General features: G+C 35.8%; 4 protein-coding genes across 9 annotated transcripts; 3 read left to right on the plus strand and 1 right to left on the minus strand.

The window, feature by feature from the left end:
- Positions 1-325: 325 nt before the first annotated feature.
- Positions 326-1,849, plus strand: LOC11436751 (protein NODULATION SIGNALING PATHWAY 2-like). The gene has a single exon (XM_003630169.4). The coding sequence runs from the start codon at positions 326-328 to the stop codon at positions 1,847-1,849; it is 1,524 nt and encodes a 507-aa protein (XP_003630217.1).
- Positions 1,850-4,002: 2,153 nt separating this feature from the next.
- LOC11428948 (transcription factor MAMYB) lies at positions 4,003-5,252 on the minus strand. Its single transcript, XM_003630170.4, has one exon. It carries the CDS (start codon positions 5,165-5,167, stop codon positions 4,256-4,258), a length of 912 nt encoding a protein of 303 aa, XP_003630218.2. The 5' UTR covers positions 5,168-5,252; the 3' UTR covers positions 4,003-4,255.
- Positions 5,253-5,846: 594 nt separating this feature from the next.
- LOC11440965 (probable serine/threonine-protein kinase WNK6) lies at positions 5,847-9,553 on the plus strand. Of its 6 annotated transcripts, none has more exons than XM_024772638.2 (8): positions 6,286-6,390; positions 6,489-6,503; positions 6,702-6,803; positions 7,057-7,284; positions 7,382-7,602; positions 7,802-7,959; positions 8,043-8,478; positions 8,560-9,553. In XM_024772638.2, exons 3-8 carry the CDS (start codon positions 6,766-6,768, stop codon positions 9,258-9,260), a joined length of 1,782 nt encoding a protein of 593 aa, XP_024628406.1. In that variant the 5' UTR covers positions 6,286-6,390; positions 6,489-6,503; positions 6,702-6,765; the 3' UTR covers positions 9,261-9,553. The 6 variants fall into 6 exon arrangements, with proteins under 6 accessions (XP_024628407.1, XP_039684596.1, XP_039684598.1 ...); XM_024772637.2 differs by lacking the exon at positions 6,286-6,390 and adding an exon at positions 6,911-6,948 and having other exon boundaries at positions 6,412-6,503; XM_024772639.2 differs by lacking the exons at positions 6,286-6,390; positions 6,489-6,503 and adding an exon at positions 5,847-5,980.
- Positions 9,554-12,204: 2,651 nt separating this feature from the next.
- On the plus strand, positions 12,205-25,400 carry LOC11436212 (protein TONSOKU). Its single transcript, XM_003630172.4, has 20 exons — positions 12,205-12,571; positions 12,662-13,459; positions 14,603-14,779; positions 15,351-15,442; positions 15,974-16,072; positions 16,229-16,692; positions 16,781-16,812; positions 16,896-17,123; positions 17,255-17,402; positions 17,619-17,735; positions 18,374-18,474; positions 18,600-18,723; positions 19,008-19,120; positions 19,838-19,949; positions 20,206-20,310; positions 20,388-20,454; positions 20,562-20,682; positions 20,849-21,016; positions 24,439-24,556; positions 24,642-25,400. The coding sequence occupies exons 1-20, from the start codon at positions 12,308-12,310 to the stop codon at positions 25,151-25,153; spliced, it is 3,960 nt and encodes a 1,319-aa protein (XP_003630220.2). The 5' UTR covers positions 12,205-12,307; the 3' UTR covers positions 25,154-25,400.
- The last annotated feature ends 426 nt before the right edge of the window (positions 25,401-25,826 follow it).

Genomic DNA, 25,826 nt, shown 5'->3' on the forward strand with positions numbered 1-25,826 from the left:
TGCTCTCGGCACCCTATCTTTCTCCCCAACAACACGTACTTATACATGTATTTAATATTTAATTTAATCATATTTTCCCATGGTTCATCTCTTAATATTAGTTTCCAACTATTTGGTGCAATGCTCATGTAAAAGATCTTAACCTCTTTCCTGGTACTAGTACTAGTACTACTAAAATTTATTTCTTTCATTTAAGCTTATGGAAGCAATTTTGTCAACCTATATTTTATAATTTGAATATTTTAGATTCACGATTAGCTTCCCTCTATATAAAGAGTACTCACATAAATATTCTAGCAAGTAGTACCTGTCATAATTATCTACCATGAATGTGATGGATTATGAGCAATTTGATTACTCATTCACCCCTCCTTACATGAACCAGCTGCATGAGTGTAGCTTAGAAAATTTATCACCACTCCAAGCAGAAGATCTCTTATTTCCAAATACAATCCTAGATGAAATATTGTTTGATCAAGACCAATCACAATATCTCTCATCTCCAAATACAATCCTAGACGAAATCTTCGATCAAGAAGAGTCCATGCAAGGATTGCTGCAGCAACATACAAACCTCGACTTCAATATCATAAATCATGAACAGGCAATGGCTCTAGAGTATGAATTGTGTGGTGGAGTTACAGAAAAAGGCCGCGAAAATGTGTTTGTTTCGAGGGAAAAAGATTCTTATTGGAAGGAAGTTCAAGAAGAGTTAATGGAAGAGACAAGTTTAGTTGATCTTTTGCTGATAGGAGCTGAAGCTGCTGAATCACAAAACATGACTCTTGCTTCTGACATAATCGAAAAACTAAACAATGCCTCGTCTGTAGGAAAAGGCGATAGTTTATTGAACAGGTTGTGTCTTTTCTTTACTCAAGGATTGTATTATAAAACTACAAATGCTCCTAAGTTCCATTCAGAACATGTTTCTACACAGACAAGCACATTCTGTGTGTTTCAGATACTTCAAGAACTCTCTCCCTATGTAAAATTTGCTCATTTTACAGCCAACCAGGCGATTTTCGAAGCTACAGCTGGTGTCGAAGATGTTCATGTCATTGATTTTGATATCATGGAGGGAATCCAATGGCCACCGTTGATGGTTGACTTTGCAATGAGAAAGAAGACTACTTCCCTTAGAGTAACAGCAATCACGGTGGATCTGCAAAGTGAAGCCTCGGTTCAACAAACAGGCAGAAGGCTCAAAGAGTTTGCAGATTCAATCAATTTTCCGTTCACGTTTGATACGGTAATGATGGTGAGTGAAGAAGATTTCAAAGAAATTGAACTTGGTGAAACATTTATTGTCAATTGTATGATACATCAGTGGATGCCAAACAGGAGTTTCTCATTGGTCAAAGCTTTTCTCGACTGCGTAACCAAATCATCACCAAGGCTGGTTGTTTTAGTGGAAGAAGAACTGTTTAATTTTTCTAGACTCAAATCCATGTCCTTTGTGGAGTTTTTCTGTGAGGCTTTGCATCACTATATTGCAGTTTCAGATTCACTTGTTAGTACTCTGTCGCGTAGCCATAAGATGGAGTTAGCCCTTATAGAGAAAGAGGTTTTGGGGAATAGAATCTTAGACAGTGTAAGACAGTTTCCTTGTGAAAAAGAGGAGAGAATATTGTGGGAAGGAAGATTTTTTTATTCATTGAAAGGGTATAAACGTGTTGGAATGAGTACATGTAATATTTCACAGGCTAAGTTATTGGTTAGCTTGTTTGGTAAAGGGTATTGGGTGCAATTTGAGAACTGTAAGTTGGCTCTGTGTTGGAAGTCAAGACCTTTGACTTCTGTTTCAATCTGGGTACCAACAGATTATAATATGAGTGACAAGGTCAAATAGATTGAATCTAAGGTTTATTTTTGGTTTGTCAAACTTGTTTTTCATTTTTTAAATTATTGAGATGATTTCATAAGGAAGTGGTGTATTATGGTTGTAGGTTACTTTATTCATTCTGATGAATGTAATGCGATTATAGGGTATTTCAATATATTTGTACAGATTTTTAAGTTTAGACTCTATATTATTATTGCATGTTCTTCCTATAGCTCAATATCAGCAAAATATTCCTTCAAGCATGCTATTTACGTATCAGCAACATATTTTAGGACTCATGTGATTTCATCCAAGGGATAGTGGATTAAATCTTCTCCATTCAAAGGTCCATTGTAAAAAAAGTATAGTGATACCCTCTTTTAAGGTATGGATTAAAAAGTCACAGCTAGAAGATACTATAGCTCAAGAACTGGATTAAAATACAGGCTCATAGCTACATGAAAAAAAGAAACTGAAAATTTCATGAGTAAAAGCTGCAAGTGTCAGCTATTATACACAATAAGACAGATGAATTGTGTGATTTTTTTAGCCCAATTTATGTTTAAAACACAAGATCCATAAATGAAACACTTTGCTTGGTTTAAAGATTTCTGAACAAATGCCCAAGGAAACGCATCCTTAAGCACCGGCATACCGCCTAGCACTTGGTGTAGCAAGAGCATCCACAATGGAGACTCTCATCTTTGAGGTCAATGGGTCCCACATTGACACATCACTTTTTAATAATTTTTTAATAATAGTACCTAATAGGTACTCAACCACTCCAATGGAGACCCTCTAAAAAAAGTCTAATTGGGTCCCACCAATATTATTTATTTAATACACTATCTATTTTTTAATACACTTTTTAATTATTATTTTAATAAAAAGGTGATGTGGGTCCATTTAAGAATGAGGTCTTAATTTAGACCTTTCATCTTTTAAGACCCTCAATTTTTTTTTTCACAATGGGAGAACCTATTAGGTACCAAGTCTTAAATATTTAAGACTCTCCCATTGCGGATACTCTAAGTAACACAGCTAACGGAGAGTTTACAAATTACTGCAACTTAGCAGTCTGCAAGACGAATATACTATAACAGTCCAAAAGAACCAATTACCATAAGCAAACCAAAAGTGAAATGGTGATTATTCCCTTTACCCTAAAGTACCTGATAGCAGCATGCATGCATAATACCCCCTTTATCACTACTATTCAGTATGAGACCACAACAAGGAAAGTTTCAAGAGAATAATTTAACCAAAACCAAGACACAAGCATTACAGACTAGGTAACAGCTTTTAATAATGGAAAAAGATGCAGCTTTTCAATAGACAACAACAACAATCAAGCCTTATCCCACTATATGGGGTCCGCTACATGAATCAAATGCCGCCATAGTGTTATATCAAAAACCATGTCTTTCTCCAAATCATTAATCTCTAGATTCTTCCTAATAGTTTCCCTTATAGTTTCTTTTAAACCAAAATCCATTGCATCACAAAGCTTTCAATCACCGTTGCAATGTGTGGCTGCCCAGACCAAACACTTTTTTGACACTGCTGGAAATTGAGCTTGGGAACACCAAGTTGACCCTAGTGTGCCTCAAGGTTGGCTTTAAAACCACTAGAGGTTTGGTTAGTAGCCAAAGACACTGGCTATTGGGAAGTAAAACAGTTAACAGAAATTCAATCCCCCCCTTAGATTACAAGTTAAAAAAGGTATCAAAGCTACCTACCAAATGGTATGTACACCACAGGAATTGAAAACCAATTGCACACATTCTCACCAACCAATGGAGATACAATTCACAAAATAAAACTGCATACAGATCACAGAATAGGGTTTTGAAATGGAAGGCTCTCCATTAGAAACATTTTTTTTTTTATTTTAAACTCGGTATCCAACCCAAGGACCGACTAATTTGAGGCCATAAGTCAAAGTCTCTCCCCAAAATAGCAGAAGAATGAAATCCTATGATGCACAAACATGGACACCACATGACACCGACAATAATATGAGAAAATGACATAATTAAATGTAAACATGTGTGTTTGTCGCATTAGTGTCAGACACCAGACAACATGCATTCGTTCAGAAGCACAGTTGCTACATAGTACACAACACAAGAACAAACCACAGCCAGTTTATGATTAATAGACAAAGCAATGACATTATATGGATTAAGTAAACATCTATTTCACTATAACAAAAAACTGAATACATCATCTTTTCATTCTATTTATTCAATGAAGTTACACAGATAGATTTGGCATGTTAGCTGGATGAGAAAAAGAGCTTCCTAATCCTAAAATAACAAGCAAAGAATAATAACTCATCAGAACAAATTTATCAGGTAAGTAGAATACAAAAAACAAAAATCCTCATGTGTTACAAGTATCAATCCATATACCAAGATAACATATTTGAATCTAAACTTCAGAACCAGATTTCGAAGTCCGAAACCCTTTCTTCAATTCAGCAATTCTTTTCATACAAGCAGCTTTTGATTTCCCCGGAACAGCAGCAGCAACTTTCTCCCATCTCATAGCAACATCTTTCGGAAAGGCTTTCAAAGCATTCAACAAAGCAATATCCTCATTTGAACTCCAAACACTTTCAACTTTCTCAACCGTAGCTAAATCTCCTCCTTCTTCAACAAGTCTCTTATCCAACGCTTTTCTCTTCTTCAGAAACTGCTCATACGAATCCGAATCATCAACCTTCTTCTCTCCCAACTCCTTTGATTTCTTCACCACACTCTCCGCCTTGTGCCGCCCTCCGAATGCCTCCGCTATCGCCTCCCACCGTCCTGGTTTCCCCGGTGGATTTTTCACCATCTGTTTCTTCAGAATCTCAATGTCGTCTTCGTTCCATTCCTTCTCCTCTTCCACCACCGCCGCCAATGCAACACCGTTTCCATTTCCATTTCGATTCTTCAACGAAACCACCGGCGCCGGAGCTACTACAGCGGTGACATCGTCCGATCTGCGTTGCTTGGATCTGCGCTGCTGAGATTTTTTCCTGGAATCATCCTCATCGGTTGATGTTTCCTGATCGGGGAAATTGACGGCATGACCACGGCCGACACGGGAATCGCCGCCGGTGATAGAGATTGGAGCGAAAGGACCAAGGAGGAGAGACAATGCAAACCAGATGAAAATCGATTTGAGCGGCTCAGATTGGAACACGAAGAAAGCGAGACCGAAGAAGATTGAAGAGATTGAAAAGGTTACAGCGATGAACGATTTCGTTGGTTTCTGGTAAGGCTGTGATTCAGTGGCCGCCGGTGCACCGGACTGATACAGGAACTTCGGTTTCGCGTCTTCGTCTAAGAATTCCATTCTTCTCTCTCACAATCAAATCACAGATTCACACTTTTCTTGTTCATGAGTTCACGAAATGAAAACACATGTAAAAAAAAAATATAAATTTTCATCTTTGTGATATTTTGCACATGATTGCAAAACTTTAAGGGGTATTTGCAAATTTGATTAACAGAAGAATTTGATCGAGACGGTAAATTAACTAAGGTTGTGCAATTTTAGGGGTTAATTGAAGTTTTGTTAACGTAAGGGCGACGAAACTTACAATTTCAGCGGTAATTGTCTATTTACTCGTTAAATTTAGTTGGGATTATTGGGCTTTTTTGATGACAGTTGCTTTTTCGACTTTCAAAACTTCATAACAACACATGGAAATGACTTTTTTGCCCCAACATTAATTAACTACTATGAAAAATTGATTTTCAGTTTACAAGTGGCTCAACCTTTTCCCTTATCACTCAAATTGCAATTTACCACCGCCACTAATAACCCCTCAATCGCACACATAAATTTTCCCACGTTTTGTTTATTATATTTTTTTGATGTAAAATCCAAATTGAATTTTTCAGTTTAAGATGCTATATTGTTTTCTACTCATAGAAGATCTTATAATATGTTAAATTTAATTTGAAAAAAAAAAAATAGTAACCGAAGCACCTAAGATAACATATCACCGTCACAATCAAACTACATCATTTTTCTTTTTCAATCAAACTTGTTGACTCAGCCATGAAAACCCATTTTTCTTCGGCCAAAACTCAAAAGTCACAATCTTGAACTGTGATCCATGAATTCGTAGGGTGTTAGAAGAAGAAAGGGAAGATAACAAAGGTTAGTGATTTATGAAAATAAGGAATAAGGAATTGGCTTATTTATCAAATCATAGTAGCTAGCCTGAATAAGGAACAAGAAATAAGGAGTAACTGAAGAAATAAATTGTAAACAGAAAAACAATTTTTCAACGGTAGTTAACTATCGATGGATTCAGCAGCAGTTAACTGCTTCCGGTTTGTCCAACGGCGGTTAACTGCTGCTGGGATTTTTTTAGTAAATTATTAATAGAAAATATTCTCTGTAAAAAAATAATTTTTTTTTTTATTTGGTTCGGATATAAGCCCATCAAGCCAAACAAAAAAACAAACGGATTACACCTTGAAAGTGGGAGCGGCGTGGCAGCGATGTGATGTGGATGGAGATGACACGAGAAAAAGATATTTATTTATGCGTATAAATAGAGCGAGGTTGTTTTATAGAAGATGATGATAACGATAATTTCATAATGTATCTCTCTTGCTCCAATTAAAGTTTATTTTTTTCTCTCTTCATCGTGAGCTCACAGGAGCTTGATTTTCAGGTAAAAACAGAAAAAATTAATAAAATTGAAGCTCAAATTATAGTTGTTGAATAGAATTTAATACATTGATCCTCTCAATTATAAATACTACTATTTTTTAGAATTTTGATGTAGTTTGATCATTGTGTGTTGATGATTTTGTTTCTAATGGCGGTATCAAATTGATGTTGTTTGTCAACTACTTTGATTTGTATATAGATGAGTTTGGCTTGTATGGAAAGCTCGGAAGAGGGTGGAGGGCATTCAGAGCCACCTGATCCCGATGTTCTCGAAATTGATTCTACTTCTCGTTACATCAAGGTAATGCAATTGCCTATGATTTGATTAAGACTGTTTTTTTATCATGTTAAAATAAACAATAACCTTACAATGCAATAAGCTAATTCTGCTTTTTGCATCTGTAACAGTACAAAGAAGTGATCGGGAAAGGAGCCTTCAAAACTTTGTATCCATTAATACAATGCATCTTGTTGTTAAGAATAAGAATAATTTTATTGGTCCAGTTGATATACTTTCAATGTGCAAATATTTTCCATAATTTGTGATAAATCAGTTACAGGGCATTTGATGAGGTTAATGGAATTGAAGTGGCATGGGGACAGGTTCAGATTGACGAGGTGTTACAGTCACCAGATGACTTAGATAGGCTATACTCGGAAATGCATCTCTTAAAATCGCTGAGGCATAATAACATAGTAAGATTCTATAATTCTTGGATTGATGACAAGCGCAGGACAGTTAATATGATTACTGAGTTGTTTACTTCGGGTAGCCTCAAACAGTAAGTCCAATATCTCTTTCTTATGTATTGTTAATCTCTGTGTCTTTCTTGTTTGCGAGATCAACCAGTCTGTTAGTGGATGCGATGCATGATGTAGGTATCGTAAAAAACACAAGAAGGTTGACTTGAAGGCTGTCAGAGGATGGGCGAAACAGATTCTAATGGGTTTAAACTACCTTCATACTCACAACCCGCCGATTATACATAGGGACTTGAAATGTGATAACATATTTATTAATGGTCACCAAGGAGAAGTTAAAATTGGAGATTTAGGGCTGGCGACGTTCTTGATGCAGGCTAATGCCAAGACTGTTATAGGTATATTATTCTACCCTGCGCTTTTTTTTTCCTGCTAATATCTGTTATTCCTTTGTATAGTTAAAACTAATAAATTTTTATATGATTTTTACCATCACATAGCATCAGGAATTATATAAGAACCGTAGTTATTGTTGTTTTGTCGCATTGCTGTTTTATTTCTATACCATTTATATCTACACCTATGATATCCTGGTAGGAACTCCGGAGTTTATGGCACCCGAAATGTATGATGAAAATTACAACGAATTAGCTGACATATATTCATTTGGTATGTGCATGCTTGAGTTGGTTACTGCCGAGTATCCTTATAGTGAATGCAGAAACTCAGCGCAGATATACAAGAAAGTTTCATCTGTAAGTGTGTGGTATTTATGAAGTTTTTTTTTTCGCAGGATATTACTGGATTACATGGTCATTCACAATATATCATTCTGCAGGGTATAAAGCCTGCTGCTCTTTCTAAAGTGATAGATCCAAAGATAAAATCATTTATTGAAAAATGTATTGTTCCAGCATCCGAAAGATTGTCGGCAAAGGAGCTTCTGATGGACCCCTTTGTTCAAGTGAATGGTTCAACAAAGAACATTTCTCTTCCATTGCCAGATATTGTTCTTCCCAAATTGGGAGCCTCTAAAAACAGATGTATGATGTCAGAAGGTCCTGCTAGTGCACGTATTGGGGCCATTTCTATGGATATTGGTGACACTAACGAGCTACCTGTGATCACTGTACTTGATAATTCCACTGTTGATGCATCAAGTTCTGCGTGTGTTGAGATAAGAAGGTTGAAGGGAGGCGATACCTTCTTTCTAAAAGGTGGTCTAAATGATGAGAATTCTGTATCATTGGTTCTGCGGATAGCTGATCAGAGGGGTTAGTATAGTTCATTTCTACTCTTTAATGACTTTTAAATTTGTTGGTGGAAAGTTTATACTTTTTGCGATTTATATGCAGGACAAGCAAAATATATCCATTTCATCTTCTACCTTGACAGTGATACTGCTGTCTCAGTTTCAAAGGAAATGGTTGAGCAACTTGAACTTGCTGATCAGAATGTAAAATTCATAGCTGAGTTAATCGATTTGTTATTGATAAAATTGGTTCCTGAATGGAAACCTTGTGTAGCAATTGATCATTTGGTTTCTGCAAATGATAAATGGACTAGTGCTAGCCAACAGACAGACTCAGAGTTGGCTAAAAACAACGGAAGCTCAAAACATTATACTGAAGATGCAGGCCCCTCAACCTCATTCGGAAGATCTTCCGCGAAAGAGAACGTTGACAATATGGATTTATATTCTGAGATGTCATATGCTTCTGCAACATCAGACATCAATGATAAGTTGTCTATGGTTTCATTTATGTCTGCTGAATTATTGGGATTCGGTGGAGGTAGTCGGAGCTCGTTTGCATCTGAAATTGGGGCATCATCTGATCATGTGAGCAAGTTTTTACACACGGGGAGCAACAGTATGGCGAGCTTATCAAGTTATCCCATTAGTGTTTCCTCCTTGTCCTACCCTGATGATGAGTTGAGAGTAGAGTTAGAAATGATTGAACAGAAATATGAAGAGGCAATTAGAGATTTATCCAAAAGAAGAAACCTGGCCATCGAGGAGATTAAAAAAAGAATGTCAGATAAGATGGTATCATAGAATGATTTCAGTAGTATTTTTTCTTTCTGTTTTATGAGTACAAAATTTACTTCTTTCTTTATGTTGGGAGGCGTAAAAGAATTTACTAGTCTTTTTAATAGTTGCCTTTTACGTCCCCTGCTCTCTTCATACCCGTGAAGAGACAAGCTAGTGTAAATATGCAGCCGTGGAGGAAAATGTTCTTTTATTGTGACAAGGTGTTTTGCACTTTTGCTTTTGGAATGGTTTATTGAAATTATTTTTGACACTATCCAACAACTGTATATGATTCTTACAAAATTCGTTTTACTTTATGCCCGGTTATTTGTTGTAAATTAGTATTATATTGTGAGCTGACTCTAGGGTTTTGATAAACTTCGTATCATCAAATCTATGTTCAGTGAGGTTAAGAAGTTGGTTTATGGCTTATTAAGATTGTTTGATCATAAGAGATGGTTTGGTAAGCAAGTTTAATCTTAGGGTTGGAAATAGATTGAGCCGTCGAACAGGGATCATACACTAGTCCCAAGTTGAATCATGCTGGGTATTTATGTTTTTGAAAAAAAGGCATGGGTGATATTTTTTTAAAAGTGTATTTAACTATCACACTTAATGGCCTGGTCTTTCTAAATAAATATAAATAATATGATGATATTTTTTTGTTACTCTTATAATAAGATAAGTTTTCTTTATAAGGAGTTAAAATTAGATTTTATTTACCGTTCTAAAGTTTTAAACATATTGGCTATATATAATATTGAAGCCACCATTTCCCTTAATAGCGATGATGTTGCCTTGTATTCAAGGGAAATGGTAAAAATCGTACTCCCTCCATCCCATAATAACTGAGCTAATTTTAAAAAAATATTGTCTCAAAAAAATTGATCTATTTCACTTTTCAATACAATATCAATTATTATTTTTTTCAATTATAACTCTAATTAATACTACTTTCAGTCCTATGAGCATAATGTCTGTTTTTTTTGTTACGCTAATGCGTATAATTTTTTCAGTGTTGCGTAATGTGTACAATTATTTTTTTTATAAAATTTTAATTTTAATTAAAAGTACTAGTATAGATGCCTAAAAAAATTATACTTATATATATTTTACACATTTATATTGTAACAGACTATGCATATCTTTTTATTATTAAAAAAACTAAACATATCTTTTTTCAATGACACCAACAATGTAACAAATATAATATCATATAATATAAATTCTTATCTTTTTAAATGACACCAAAAATATGATATTCTTATAACAAAATTTGTTATATAGTATAATTGGAAAAGAAAAAACAAATTATTCTCTAGCTTAGCTCAGTTGATATAGACAATGTATAAATATATGCAAGATCGCGGGTTCGAACCATGGACACCACCCAAAAAAATAATAAATTCAAAATTTTGTACAATATTTTGTCAAGCAACTTTTAACTTAAAAATAACTTTAGAACTAAAAAAAATAAAGAAATCAAACAGATACAAAAAGTGAAAAGTGTATCTGTTTAAGTTAAATAACCAGCTTCGTACAACACAACAGGCTTGTTTACCAGGCAGAGGTGAAAGTGAAGCAATGATGTGAAATGTGAAGCAGTTTGTTAAATACCATTTCATTGATTTCAAATATGCGATCAAAGTCAACAAGCTATAGAAGACTTTATATGACAAATATTTAATGTTTTTACTTTTCCATGTTTTAAAGAAAAATCTTGAACCCTTGAGTAGCTTATAATTTTGCGGGGTACTGGAAATCGATCATTGTTTTATGGCAAAGACATCAACATTGCCTAGTGGTCTATGCCACATTTCAACGGGGAAGCGGTATTTGGTTTCCATTTCAACTTTTGTTATCAAAACTCAATTGGAGGCTTTTGGGTTGCCATAAAAACAAATTTTCTTTTGTTATTTTGATCAGCTTGCACACTATAACGATAATACTGACATTTTAATGATGAGAGAAATTGAGCTACAAAGTTATTGATGACAAAAGTTTGGAAGGTGACACGACGTCCATCTTTGGCTGCAAAGTGCTAAGTTACATATCCATAGTGGTTAAAATAGAAATAAAATAAAATTTAGGATTTATTATGTATAGACTCACATGTTGATCCGCCTCGCAAGAGTTGGTGACATGTTAGGATTGTGATTTTCTATTGGACACGTGTGGGAAAGTGGTTCATTCCGACTAGGCATCTCTCTATTCTTAGTTAAGTAATTTGGTAGTTATAAACCCACCTCTTAAAATGAACAAGTGAGAAATTTAGTGTTTTAAACCTCAACCCTGTAAATTGCAATGTCATTATCAATTTAACTATGTTCGTGAGGATAACTTATAATAAAATGGATTCAATATGATAGGATAACTTAACATATTATATGCTTAATTCTAGTTTTAACTCTCTTAGTATTTCCATTGCATGATTTTCACCTGATATTTTGAACCATTTAAGCCTCCGAGGTTTAACCCTTTCTAATTTTGTAGCCCTAACTCGTATTTCTCCATTTTTCTTTTGTCGTGACATCCTTATCGCTTGATCTTTATGAATGTTCGTAGTCCCCCACTCATTTTTTTAATAGAATGGTTGATTTTTTAGTTTTATATTGTTAAAATGTTTAATTTAATAAAAATTGATTGAAACATAATTTGCATGTTTCTCAATGTTCTAATTCAAAGTGAAGATTCATTTTGATCTTCATAATTTTCTAATGGTTTGATTCAGTCCCGACAAAAATAAAAATCAAATTAATATATTATATCTTTCAAATAGTGGTAATGTATTGTGTTTGTATATTGAATTTCTTAATTTGATATTTAATTTAATAAAGTAAACTAATTTTAAGAATGGAAAAATAAAGACAGCAAGAACATGGACCAAAATAATAAAAGAGCGAGAATAGAGTGTTTTTGGCGGGACTACGAAATTTCATTTAAAAACCTTTCAGAGAGAGATATACTATATACTATAGCAGAAGCAAATATTTACCCTCGCAATTCGAACCCCACAAAACACCACCTTCACTTCCCAAAACCCAAACATCACCGTTCACCGTCGTTTCTTGATGGACTCAGAGCTCAAATCGGCAAAATCCGCTTACCGGAACGCCAAAGAAGAAGGTAACCACCGCGAAGAAGCGCGTTGGGCAAACGTCATCGGCGATATACTCAAGAACAGAGGTGAATACGTTAAAGCTCTCAAATGGCTCCGAATCGACTACGAAATTTCGCTTAAGTACTTATCGGAGAATCATTTAGTCACAACTTGTCAATCCCTCGGCGAAATCTATCTCCGTCTTGAGCAATTTTCCGATGCCCTAATTTTTCAGGTCAGTATGAACCAGAACCCTAATTACATACATTTAATTGATCATTTTATTACTTAATTAGTTAATAAATTTATTATTTATGGATTGTAGAAGAAACATTTAGATCTAGCAAGGGATAATGAAGATCTAGTTGAGCAACAAAGAGCTAGCACGCAGCTAGGTCGAACTTATCACGAACTGTTTTCGAGATCTGAACATGATCACAATTCAATTCGTAATGCGAAGAAGTATTTTAAGTCTGCTATGGATCTTGCGGTTAGTCTGAAAGAGAATCCGCCAAATAATAAGTCTTCCTTTTTGAAGGAATATATTGATGCTTATAATAACATTGGTATGCTTGAAATGGAACTTGATAACTTGCACGATGCAGAGAATATACTTAGGAGAGGATTGAAGATTTGTGACGAAGAGGAGATTAGTGAGCATGACGATGGGCGTAGTAGGTTACATCATAATTTAGGGAATGTGTATATGGAATTGAGGAGGTGGAATGACGCTATGAAGAATATGAAGAGGGATATTTTGATTTGTCATAAAATTGGACATTGTCAAGGGGAAGCTAAAGGGTATATTAATCTTGGTGAAGTGCATTACCGGACTCAGAAGTATGAAGAGGCGCGGTCTTGTTATGAGAAGGCACTTGGTTTGGCGAAGTCTTTAGAGGATGAGGATGCTTTGGTCAGACAAATTAATCAGAATATTGAAACTGTTAAAGAAGCAGTTAAAGTTATGGATGAAATCAAGAAAGAAGAGCAGAAACTTAAAAAACTCAAGAGAGATATAGCCTCGGCTAGAGGGACACTGCACGAGCGCAAGCATCTGCTGCAGGAAAACGGGGCTCTTGAACGCCTTGTTGAGAAAGCAAGGATGATCGCTGCATGGGAGAAGGTATCAATTCTATCTTTGTGTATTTGTAACATAATTATTTTAACTAAGTATCATTTTTCATGTAAATTATAATGATTGTTCACTTGAAAAACCTTCTATGTACAAGTATTGATGAGGCAATCCATAATTTTCAACACTTGTGCTTGTTATGCCAAGGCAGAGCCAAGTTTGCAGGGACCAACCTTTCTCCCATTTTTAATCCTTCGCAGCTCATAGCTCTGTGTAAATTTAAACCATTGTATTATCATTTAATAAATATAACTAATGGTTCATTGCAAATTGTATAAAGGGGACATAATGACGTCTAAAGAATTGTCCCAACTTTACAAGTTGGTTGAGCTCAAGTCATGCACACTGTAATTGTTGAGCTCAATGTTTGATATAAAGTACCGACAAAGAACCGTCACTATATAGTGTTGAAAACTAGCAATTGGCATGGCTATCTTTTTGTTTTGGTCAAAGTTGGCACAACTTTCTAATTTTGCCATTACGGTTCATTAACTGGTAGGGGCCCTGGCCCCCGGAGGCTAACGAGTGCCTCCGTCACTGGTGCCAAGTAAGTTCATTTTCAACCTCAGAACTGTGTTTTCTGGAGTGTTGGAGTGTGTTCAATTGTACATATTGTGTTTAGGAGACAAAAGCTTAGCTGTCATGGTTCTGTTATATTATATGAAAATTTTCATTTGACCTTTTAGATTACCCTTTCAACATACATAAACGGAAGTCTTTTTGGCTTGATGTATTAATGTTGGTTTAGACAACTGCTGTGCACCTGTGTATGGTTTAGTTGTGGATTAATATTAACCATGAATTTATTAATGCTGTTTTAAATATATTTTTTTCTAACTTACGAACTTCTTTAATTTAAAGCTGCTGCATAAACTTGCTATCATGAGAAAAATAAAGTTTACTCTGTAACATATTGACGTTTGTGAACGTTGCAGCTCCAGAAATAGGTTATCATGGTTGCTTAAAGCATGAATAGTTGCACTTGTTTTGCTCCCTAACTTGTAGTTTTCCTTCACATACTATAATTTGATGACCTATTAGTATTATTTGGTGAATACAGAGTCCTTTTGAAGTTATGAGGTGTTTAATAATTCATTAAGTGTGACCTTTCTTACTGAGCAATGTTTTGTTCAGTATTGTGAATTTGCGAAGGAGAGGAAGAAAGTAGCGAATGACCTTTGTGACAGGCAAAGGTTGGGTGATTCATATCTGGATGTCGGAGAATCTTACCAGAAGCTCAGAAAATTCAACAAGGCAATCAAATGGTATGAAAAGAGTTGGAAAATGTACAAAACAATTGGCAACTTAGAGGTAAATTTTCATCATTTTATGATATAAACTTAACACTTCTGTTCTCTTCTTCTTCTTCCTGACTTTAATTTAATTCAACATAACATAAAAGCTGAATATAAGAAAATCTATAGTTATTCAAAACATTGGTAATGTGAGTATATTTCTATTTGGTTGTTTTTATATGAAATACAAATACTTTGAAAGAGGAGCCATGTGTATGTTAGAATAGATTCTAACATATTCTATGGGTTATACAGCAATCCAAATGGAGTATAACCTTTGACACAGAAATTAAGCAGGCAGATTCGTTTTATAATAAAATATGGACCATGTATACACATTAAGAATTTCTTCTGTGTTACAGTCAGACATGTATCAAACACCCATATTATATCTAACATGCATGGGCACTTCAAATCCTGATGCGACCCTTCAACTTTTCTGTATATGCATGTCAAGTCCATTCTTCTTAGGTCGCTCTGTATCCAAAGATAAATTTAGGACAAATAATGTGTTTATTGCCTATCCGTCCATGATGAGGATGCCAGTTGGTTGATCTGTATGCTCTGCTGGTAATGATTGATTATAGGGGCAAGCACTGGTGAAAATTAATATTGGTAATGTTTTGGATTCTACTCACAATTGGAAAGAAGCGTGTGATGCATATAAGGAGAGCTACAGGTAACAATTTTTCATTATACTAAGCTTTACTGGTTGATTTTTTTCTTGAAATTAGAGAAATTAAATATTTGGACGACAACGTAAATGTTTAATCAAAACGAATTTCCAAGTCTAAGTAGCTGAATTTATGTTGACCATATAATTTGCTTCACGCGTATACTTTTGATACAACTTGGTTGCATAAGACACAAACACACTGCAGTTGTTCAGTAAAACCATGGAAGAAAATTGCTAGCATAAGGTTATTCTCACTGTTCTGATTATACTCCTCGCATATTTGTGTGTTTACGAATGCTCAGAAGTTACTATCTTGATAAAAATATATGTGGTTGTTTTGGAATTTGTTTGCTTGATTTTAAATGCCACGACGTGCTTCAAACAGTTGCAGCTGCAGTAACACTAGAGTTAAATTTAACTGCCTATTGCTTATGTGACTCATTCTTGATTATAGTTGCTTAACAAACTTGGTGGACTTCTTATAGTCTTGACTCTTGAATGAACACCATTGATTTGATCACATTATATTTGCAGGATTGCTGTTGAAGCAGACCTTCCTGTTGTACAGCTTTCTGCCTTGGAAAACATGCACTATAGCAACATGATCAGATTTGATGACGAGGATGAGACCAGGTAGCAGATTCATTAAAAGTCCGTATCTTTTTATATACATTTCAGGCAGTTTCATTTAGTTGCTCACGCTCTTGTTTCCATTATCATATTCATGGGTCCTTTTTCTGGACCTGTGATATTAGTATATTACTGCTTATCAGTTGTGATATTTTACAGGAGGTTGAAACTTCTAATTGATGAGCTTAAGAAGTCAAATGAAGAGATAGAGGCTAATAATGTGCCTGATGATTGTTGCTCTGAAACTGATACTGAAGCAGATGATTGTATGTCAAATAGTGGGCCAGATGATTTTTGCTTGCCAAAGACAACTTATAGATCAAAAACCCTGACTCCTGAAGATGAATTGGATGATGATACTACGCCTCTTATGTCAACGTATCAGTCTATCAAAGGCTCATCTAGAAAAATTACAGGTCACAAGGAAAGTCATACCAACTCTACAAAGCAGGTTGACCAGTCACCCAGAAGTCTGACAAAACTAAAAAGTGTGCATCAAGCAGTTTCTGGTCGTAAACGTGTCCGTGTAATTCTTTCTGATGATGACGAGGATGATGAAGTGGAATGCTCAAGCAGAAAGGATCGTGACTACCCGTTAGAAGACTTGCCTAATTATGATACAAGTACGTTTTTCTTATTAGTTGCTATGCTCTGACCAAAAGACTCCCATATAACATTGTTAAGTGCTGACTAAAATTTGACTCCATGCAGTTAAAAGTAAAATCAGTCCTAGTAAAATTCAGGTAAAAAATCTTCATCTCTTTGGATCTATGAGTTTTTCTCCGGTGCTATCCGCCTGTGGATGATTTGGGTTTTGGGATGGCAGGTTCTCCCGGAGTATGGATCTAAATGTGCAATTAATGTTGAAGAAAGTAGTAGTTCTTTCAAAGGCTCGAGTCCAAATACAGGCACTAAAACTTCCAGACATTCCAGGTCATTGAGCAATGATATAGTTGCTGAACCTTACTTTCCTAGTGGTTCTAAATGCGATACAGATGTCTCTGGCAAACAAAATGGTGTAGCCCATCCCATGATGCATCATTCCCTACATGATGTGAGTTCCACTTTTATGACTTGGACATGCTTATGTATGAGATTCATGCCTTTTCCAAACTCATATGTTCATCATTATTGCAAATGGATATTTTTCTAACCTCAGGCCTCCTTTATATTCTCTATTTGCAGAGATATATTGCATGTCGGATTGGGAATGATATAGTTTATGTAGAAGAAGCCTTGTGTGCTGCTGGTGATCAGTTTGACATTGACTCGTTAAAGGCTGTAGTTGCATGCAAATTCTATCTACAATTTCCAGCAGAAAAGAAATCAGAGGGTAGGTAGTTCCTGGTTTATATATTTCTGTCATAATCATTATTGAAAATCACCAGTATAAGTTGCAGTTTTACCATCTCCGCCATCTTCTGTTACAATTGCTTAGTGGCATTTCTGTTTGTTTATTCCTTTTACTTTGTGATTGAATGTTTCCTTCAGTTCACCATTTTTTTCTGCTGAGCCCTTGTTCACTTGGCTTACATAAATTTGTGAGTAGGTTTGTTGCCCATTATTCAGCACATAAAGTGTGCTGGAAGAGATCTAGAATCGCTGGAAACTGTTGAAAATATTATGGAGCATCTGCAAAATAACATGGTTGAAGCTTTCATTGATGGTATGCCTTACTGATGCTTTTTGTTCTTTCAGTGATATCACCATTTTATTATTTTTATGCCATGTCCTTTTTATCTGCTTTTTTGTCTGAAAAGTTATCTCCAAGACCACATAAGTATTTGGATCTCTAAACTAGTTGAGGATAAGATTGTTATGTATTCAAAAAAAGTCATTTATTGATCTTGCAATTTTTGTAAATGACAGCAAACAGGTACAACCGTACAAATGTATGAATCATCATTTTGAAAATCACGCAGTCATAGGATTATGTTGTATTTGAGTTGTATTATTATCATTATTTAAGCTTTCCACTATCCATCTCAAAGTGAGGCACTGTTAGGAACCCAGATAAAGGATTTGAGTTTCAGAGAGAGAGAGAGAGAGAGCGTAAAAACGAAAGAAACGAAGAATATTTTTATTAAAAACCCATAGAGAAAGTTCTTCATCCAAGGGTTTATCTTTTTACCACAGAGCCTTTGCCCATTCTAAAAAGCATTCTGTGCCTTTACCTAACTGCTTGATAGATTCCAACTGCAACTAAATAATCGGTCATTCAACCTTCTAATTATGATCCCATTCCCGTTTATTTCTTCTGGGTGCTGTCACAATTTGAATTTTTATTTTATTTTATCCTTCAAGGATGGATTCAGAAGCGCCTAATAAAAATGTACGTAGACTGCTGCAAGGGGTTGTCTGTGGAACCAAAGATCAAGGTGCTGAAGAAACTTTACAATTTACAGGTGAGAAGGATCCTAGCTAATACCAATTCCTCTATTGCCACTTGTGACATATATGCCTTTTGCTTTTAGATGGTCCCCTGAATTTTGATATTTTTTGCAACTGATTTTGGCTTTGTTGTAAACAGGTTTCTGATGATGAAATCATTGCATCGGACTGTGACCTCCAAGATTTGTCCATAACACCATTGATCGATGCGCTGCATTCACAGATGGCATTTTCAATGCTTGACATCTCTCACAATTGTTTAGGTACATATTTTATCTGTGGTCCTTTTTGCTGTCGATTCCACTGTATTATTATTTGCAAATTGTCTAGTAACTCGTCTTGTCTCTAATCATGCCTCTTCAAGAGGAGTCACTCTAATGGCTCTCAAGTCTCCTTTATTTCATCCACTAAATCTGATAATAAGTCCCTTTGTTGGTGAATAAGTGAATAGTATGAATACTAAAGCCATAAAAAATAGAAAAAAATAATTATAAAGAGTAAATATGTTGAATCCTTGTTTTTGCCTTTCACTGAACTGATATTTTAGGAAATGGGACAATGGAGAAACTTCGAAAGGTATTCACAACATCAGGTCAATCTTACGGCGACTTAACTCTGGATTTACATTGCAATCGATTTGGCCCAACAACTTTGTTTCAGGTATATGATACCACATGCAACCTTTTTTATGTTGTGCCTGTTAGGACCCCTTATAAGCCACCCCTTTTGCATGTGTACACTAGGAAGGCTATCAAATTATATTAGGGGCTAAGGGGAGAATGTGTAGTCATTCATTTGTGAAATTTGTTGAACTGTCAATACAGTTGAGAAAGGGTTTACCCTTGCAGGAATAATAACAGAACTAACTTAGTTCTGTTATCTTTACATTCTATCTCTCTTTTTCTCTTTTCCCCTCTCTATTTTACAATTCTGGTTCTTGATTACTCTAGCCCTATCAGTGTCTTTGTCTTCCCCTTGTTCCATGTTTCTAATATTAGTTCTTGTTCCATGAGAATTAGGTTGGCGAATCTAAATTTATCGTTTCACTTTATCTTCCCTTAGAGAAAGATATTTTCGAAAATTAGACTCATACATATAATGCAGGCATACACTTGATGTTAGTTACGATGTTTTCCGAAAAGAAATTCAATTGTGAAGCTTAAATAACTGAAATATCAGCTCATGCCCTTACCAAAGGCCATTTCAATAATTTTCACTTTCAAGTTACAATCTAATATACAAGAACATCTTATCTGTGCAAGTGTTGGTTATATATAATATAATATAAGCATATTTACTTTATTTTGCATGACTAGGATGCCGTTTTATTTGACCCATCCCCAGTTTTCTATTGCTGATATATTGAATTTCTGTCAGATTTGTGAATGCTCTGTGCTATTTGCTCGACTCGAAGTGCTTAACATTTCTGGAAACCGTCTTACTGATGCATGTGGATCTTATCTTTCAACAATGTTAAAAAACTGTACAGGTTAGCCACATGACTTGAATCTCTGCCAACTGGAATATTGCTATTATTATCTCCCAAGGGATACTGAATACCTTGACCTTCTCTTCACCCTTTTAAATATACACTGCTCTCATTCTAAGCTGTGAAAAAGTCTGTATCATATTTTAAGTTTTGGTGCACTTATGGTCTCTCAAATGTGGTTATATACTTATATTGTATGTGGATTCCCGCTGCTGATATCATTTGTCTTCTATTTACTTACATATTTTTCGTGTAGCTCTTTGTAGCTTGAATGTAGAGAACTGTAGTATCACATCCAAAACCATTCAAAAAATTGCTGATGCATTGGACTCTGGATCTGTACTTTCACACCTTTGTATAGGTACGATAAATCTAGTTATTTTCAATACCCTGATACCAGGGATCTTTCTTGTTTAATGGGTAGTTTACCTTTGACAGGATACAATCACCCTGTAACTGGGAATGCTGTGGTTAATCTTCTATCCAAGCTTTCTACTTTAAAAAGGTAGAATAAATATGCCGATGCCACCATCCATCTCTTACATCGCATCTTTACAGAAATTACATTATTTTAGGGCATATAGAAACTTAAGTTAAATATCTTCATTGTAGGTTTTCTGAGTTGAATATGAGTGGTCTAAAACTAGGCAGACCGGTTGTCGATAGCCTTTGCCAGCTTGCAGGGACTTTGACTTTATCAGGACTAATACTTGGAGGCACTGGTATTGGAAATGTGAGTAAAACCTTGCTCCTACCACCTATTCACTTTATTGCATAGAAAAAAATTGACAATAGCCAATTGAGAATTCACATCCACAAGTGAAGTATCTAAAATTCGAATCGATCATTATTGTTTGTTCTAGCATGCTTACATCATGTATTGAGGCATTATTCTGCAGGAAGGGGCCATGAAAGTAACAGAACCATTGCTCAAAGGGACTGAGGAGTTTGTGAAACTTGACATATCATACTGTGGGCTAACATCTGACTATATTTTAAGCATCAACGTTAATTCTTTTTGTTCCATCACTGACCTGAACCTGGAAGGAAATCCTATAATGCTTGAGGTTTGTTCACTGTAACTGAATTTCTATTTGTTAGTTTTCTTGTAATTAGGGGTTGGAATAGGCCAGACTGTCCGACAGGGATCCACAACTTAGCCTTGTCAGACAGGCCAGATTTTTTCTTTATATAGACAAGACTAAGTTTAGCCAAAACGACCGGATTTTAGGCCACAATGAAAGTCTATCAGGCTGGAGTACTTAAGTAAATCTAAATTATATTTTTATTACTATTATTATTATTTCAGATTTTGTACTTTATGTTAAAACCTTCATTAATTTAAGCATATTAGCTACATTAATTTTTTACATACTTTTTTTTTTTTTGAACAAATCAAAATGAAATATATATTACTCAACGGTATTTCCTTTTGCACAAGATGCGCAAAGAGGAAAACCAAACCAAAGTTTACATAATTACAGTGTCAAGGTACCCAAAAGTGGCACCCACCATAAAAATAAATTACACGTTCACACCCATGCAAAGCAACTGGTGTCTCCACTAGGGCTGGACAACGGTCGGGCTCGGTCGGAAATCGGTCTGAAAGCTCCAAACCGGGGGCACCCACGGATGGGAAAATGAAAACCATTTCCGTCCATTATAGGGCTCGGTTACGGCGGTTATCGGGTTGGTCGAAATGCGGTTTAGGCGGTTCGGTTTATACGGATATGACGGAAAAAAAACACAATATCAAAGAAGCTGAATTCCAAAGTCATAAACAAAATTACAAAATTTCTGAAATTTACCATTGATTAATATCATCAAACCAGCGTCCAGCATCAATATTCATACAAAATTCCAAACAAAAAGACACTTCAAAACAATGAATTTCAAGCTATAAAACCAACATTTGGTTCAAAAAATAAACTTATACAGCAACTAAGATCTACTTTTGACCAAGGATTATCTTCTTGTTTGAAACAAATGTTGAATCTTGTGTAGATCTACAAACTTTAATTGAAGAGATTTGCTGCAAATGTTGAATCTTGCATACATGGAGTTTGGAGAAGAAAGAGAAGAATTGTGGAGAAGAAGAAGAAGAGGAGGAATGGAGGAGCTGGAGAACTAACGTGAAAGGGAGGGGAAGATAGGTGTTGAAAAAGTTATACTGTGAAAAGAAAGAAGTGAAGAGAAAAAAAGGGATTTTAGCATGTGAGGTGTCGGTGTTGTGGGTCTCAAGAATTAATAAAATGCCAATTTTTATTCTAGGCAGCAGGATCGGTTGGGTATGGACTGCCGTGGTTCAATTCTATCCAACCGCAACCGACCATAACAAGTCACTCATGCCCGTTTTATCAAATCCGAATAGCCCGAATGACCCGCCCACACCGACCCGCTTGCCTGCGGGCCATTCGAAACGGGCAGTTTGGGCGGTTAGTTGAAATCTTGTCCAGCCCTAGTCTCCACCAATCCTGATAAGTATAAGCTAAGACCACCTGTTTAGATTTCAACCATAGGAATGAAATTAGATTGACCTGCTCGATGAGTCTTGTAGGATCAGACATCATGTTTTTAAATACACGATTATTCCTCTCCTTCCAAATGACCCAAACAGTTGCAAACCAAATTACAGTTAAGAATAAAAGAGAAGTTCTTGGCATGCCTACCATCTTGGTGAACTGATGAAAATGATGTCGAAGCTCACCAGACGGCATCGAATAAATGCCTAACCACGTCCGTACACCAGACCACACTTGACTGAAAATTACAATGCAAAAAAAGGTGTGTTGCCGATTCAATGTCTTCACAATCAGCCACACAAGCTCCGCCCGTTGGAAGAAGAATACCCCTTCGCACCAGATTGTCTCTTGTTGGAACCCGGTTACGAAGAAGACGCCACGCCAATAAAGATACCTTTGAAGGAATATGCTTGAACCAAACATCATCGACTTGAGACCTGCCTGTCTGTAGTAACGCCTGTGGTAGTAATACAATGATAGGCTGTTTTCACTGAATACCCATTAACGGGGTCTAACAGCCACCTCCAGGAGTCATGGACATTTTCCTGCAAAACAATGTTACATAAAAAAGCAGAGCACTCCCTCACACTCTCCTCCTCCCATGCAAACAGTTGGCGCCTCCACACCCCCGCCCTTTCCTCTCCAAACCACCTTACGATCCTTGAGATTTTACCCCAACCGCCCCATATCCACTACCTTACGATCCTTAACAACCGCCAAATCGAACAATCTAGGGAATTTTAACATACTTAATTATATCATTATAAAATATAACTGAAATATAATGTTATAGTCAGATTTTAAAATGTCATGTTAAATCTCAAAATATAATTTAATCTAATTGGTCTATTAGCTTGTTAGTCTATTCAAAAGATATGTCAGGTTACTTATTTGAAGACATTAATATGATATAGGTTTTTAAGTAGGGTAAAAGTCTTCTAAAATAAAGTAGGGTAAGAAGCCATATCATACTTTCAAAAAAGCCAAACCCAGGCCTACAAATAGACTATGACTGATAACAGGCCAGACTTGGGCCTTGCAAAGTCTAGCTCGGTTTAGCCTAATTCCACCATTACTTGTGATGCATGTTTGCTTGACTGGTTTTATTTGTTTTTTCGTATTGCTGTAATAGTGGCATAAAATTTAGGCCAAATACATCATGCGGTCTTTTAAGTTTGATGTTTGTAACAAGTTGGTCCTTAATGTTTTTTTGTATAAGTTTGTCATTTTAGTATGTAAAAGTGTATGTCATTAACCTTTTTTTTTTTGGCTTTCGCACCAGTTTCCGACCCATTAAGTTTGTCATTTTTTGTTTGTAACAACGCTTGGCTCGTGCGTAAAGGCATGCGCACTGGCCAAGCGTTGTTCCCTCTGGGAATCGAACCCGGTATTCCCCGGGTACGTCCTTGGAAGGAGCTCCTTGCCACTGGAGCCCAAGCAACTTGGTTGTATGTCATTAACTTTTAAGACAGTGTTTAGCTCATCCTACATTTCCCTCCATCAAGCCCTATGATTGACCTACATGAAGAAGAATATGTGATGAGGCTTTAATTTGTCACCAAACTTTCAAATGATTTGTGTCTCGATGAATGTAGACAGTGTCCCAAGACATGTAGAGCAATCATAGGGATTCATGTTTGTACACCTTACGATAGGATAAACATACAATTCCTGTCACGTAAGGTAAATAACAAACACACCCGGTTTCTTTTTGTAACGAATTTGTTTTAAAGGTTAACGATGCATCACTAAAACGACTAACTTGTTGCAAAAAACACTTCAGGATTAACTTGTTACAAACATCTAACGTAAAAGATCGCATGATGCATTTGGCATAAAATTTATTATCCTTTGCCTTATTTTGCAGTTTAAATAATCTGGATATATTTGTGCCTGCTTTACTGATAATTGTGATTTTAACAAATTTTATTATCAATGGTTTGTTTTATTTTCTCTAATTAATACAGGGCTGCAATACTCTATTTTCGCTTCTCATAAACTCACAATGCTGTCTCAAAGTTTTGGTCCTTAAGAAATGTCAACTTGGGCTTGCTGGAGTTGTTCACATAATTGAGGCTCTTGCAGGTATACTTAAAATCATATGTGCTTGTTAGTTTTTCAAAACTATTGCCATTTTAATTCCTAGGGTTATGTTATTCTCTTTTATCAGATAACAGCGGCCTGGAGGAGCTTAATCTTGCTGATAATTCTGTTTCAACGGAACTTTCTGCTCTACAATGTGCTGCATCATCTAAAAGCTGTTCACAGAACCAGGAGCAGAAACTTGATACTATGAAAGTGGATGATAATCAAGAGGTTTTTTGCTCCCCAAATACTTTAGACGATCAGCTGGAAGTTGCTGATAGTGAAGACAATCAAGTTAGGGCAGAAGCTGCTGCTTCTGGAATTGACGACAGTTGTGCCAGTTCATGTCAAAGAAATTCATCTCCCGACTGCCATTTCACTCAGCAAATTTCAAGTGCTATTGCAAAGGCAAAGAACTTACAATCTCTAGACCTTAGCAATAATAATTTTTCTGCACAAGCTGCAGAAACACTCTATGGTTCGTGGACAACTTTACGACCCCTTTCAAGTCACAGGCACATCACTAAGCACATTATCCATTTCTCAACAAAGGAAAAGAAATGCTGCAGCGTGAAACCTTGCTGTAAGAAAGTTTGATTCGCGGCTCCCATGTTAATATATTGACTAAAGAATAAGAGGCAATTCTCTGGTCAATGAGGACATTTCTATGAATAAAAAGGGTGGTGCTTTATTTATAAATATGCTCATCTTCAACAGCTGTAATTTATGAACATCAATTGTAACTTGTAAGGAAGTACAACTCCTCTAGTTTCTTTATCATGTAAAACTCGTTAACTAAGTGCACATCTTGGTTTTATGTATATAATATTGGTGGATTCAACTAGTCTAAAGTGAAAAATTCATCTTAAAATGTGAAGTAACATTAACTATTGATGAGTACGTTAATAGTTGATATTATACGTACTTTAGTTACTCTATTTTTCACTAATGATTAGTATAATGGCAAATATAGCTTGACTAGTCTTAGGAGCTTGTTGAAAACTTGTGCTTCATGGAAAGCTTTGATTTGTCGTATACGTTAGAGGTTGCATAATCCTTTGATAAAGAGGGCCGACACATGTACACACAAAAAAGGGCATGTTTGGTTGAAAATTGCTCCTCCCTTTCAAAATCACCCATTCCCTTAACTCAGCGGAGTTAACTCCTGCTAGGTGTTTTTTAGCAGAAGTTAACTCGTGCTGGCACTTTTAAGATCGGTTCAATCACTTTTTAAGTCGGTTCAACTGATCTTAAAAGTGACAGCGTGAGT

The sequence above is a fragment of the Medicago truncatula genome, chromosome 8 (assembly GCF_003473485.1).
Source record: "Medicago truncatula cultivar Jemalong A17 chromosome 8, MtrunA17r5.0-ANR, whole genome shotgun sequence".
Taxonomy (NCBI): domain Eukaryota; kingdom Viridiplantae; phylum Streptophyta; class Magnoliopsida; order Fabales; family Fabaceae; genus Medicago; species Medicago truncatula.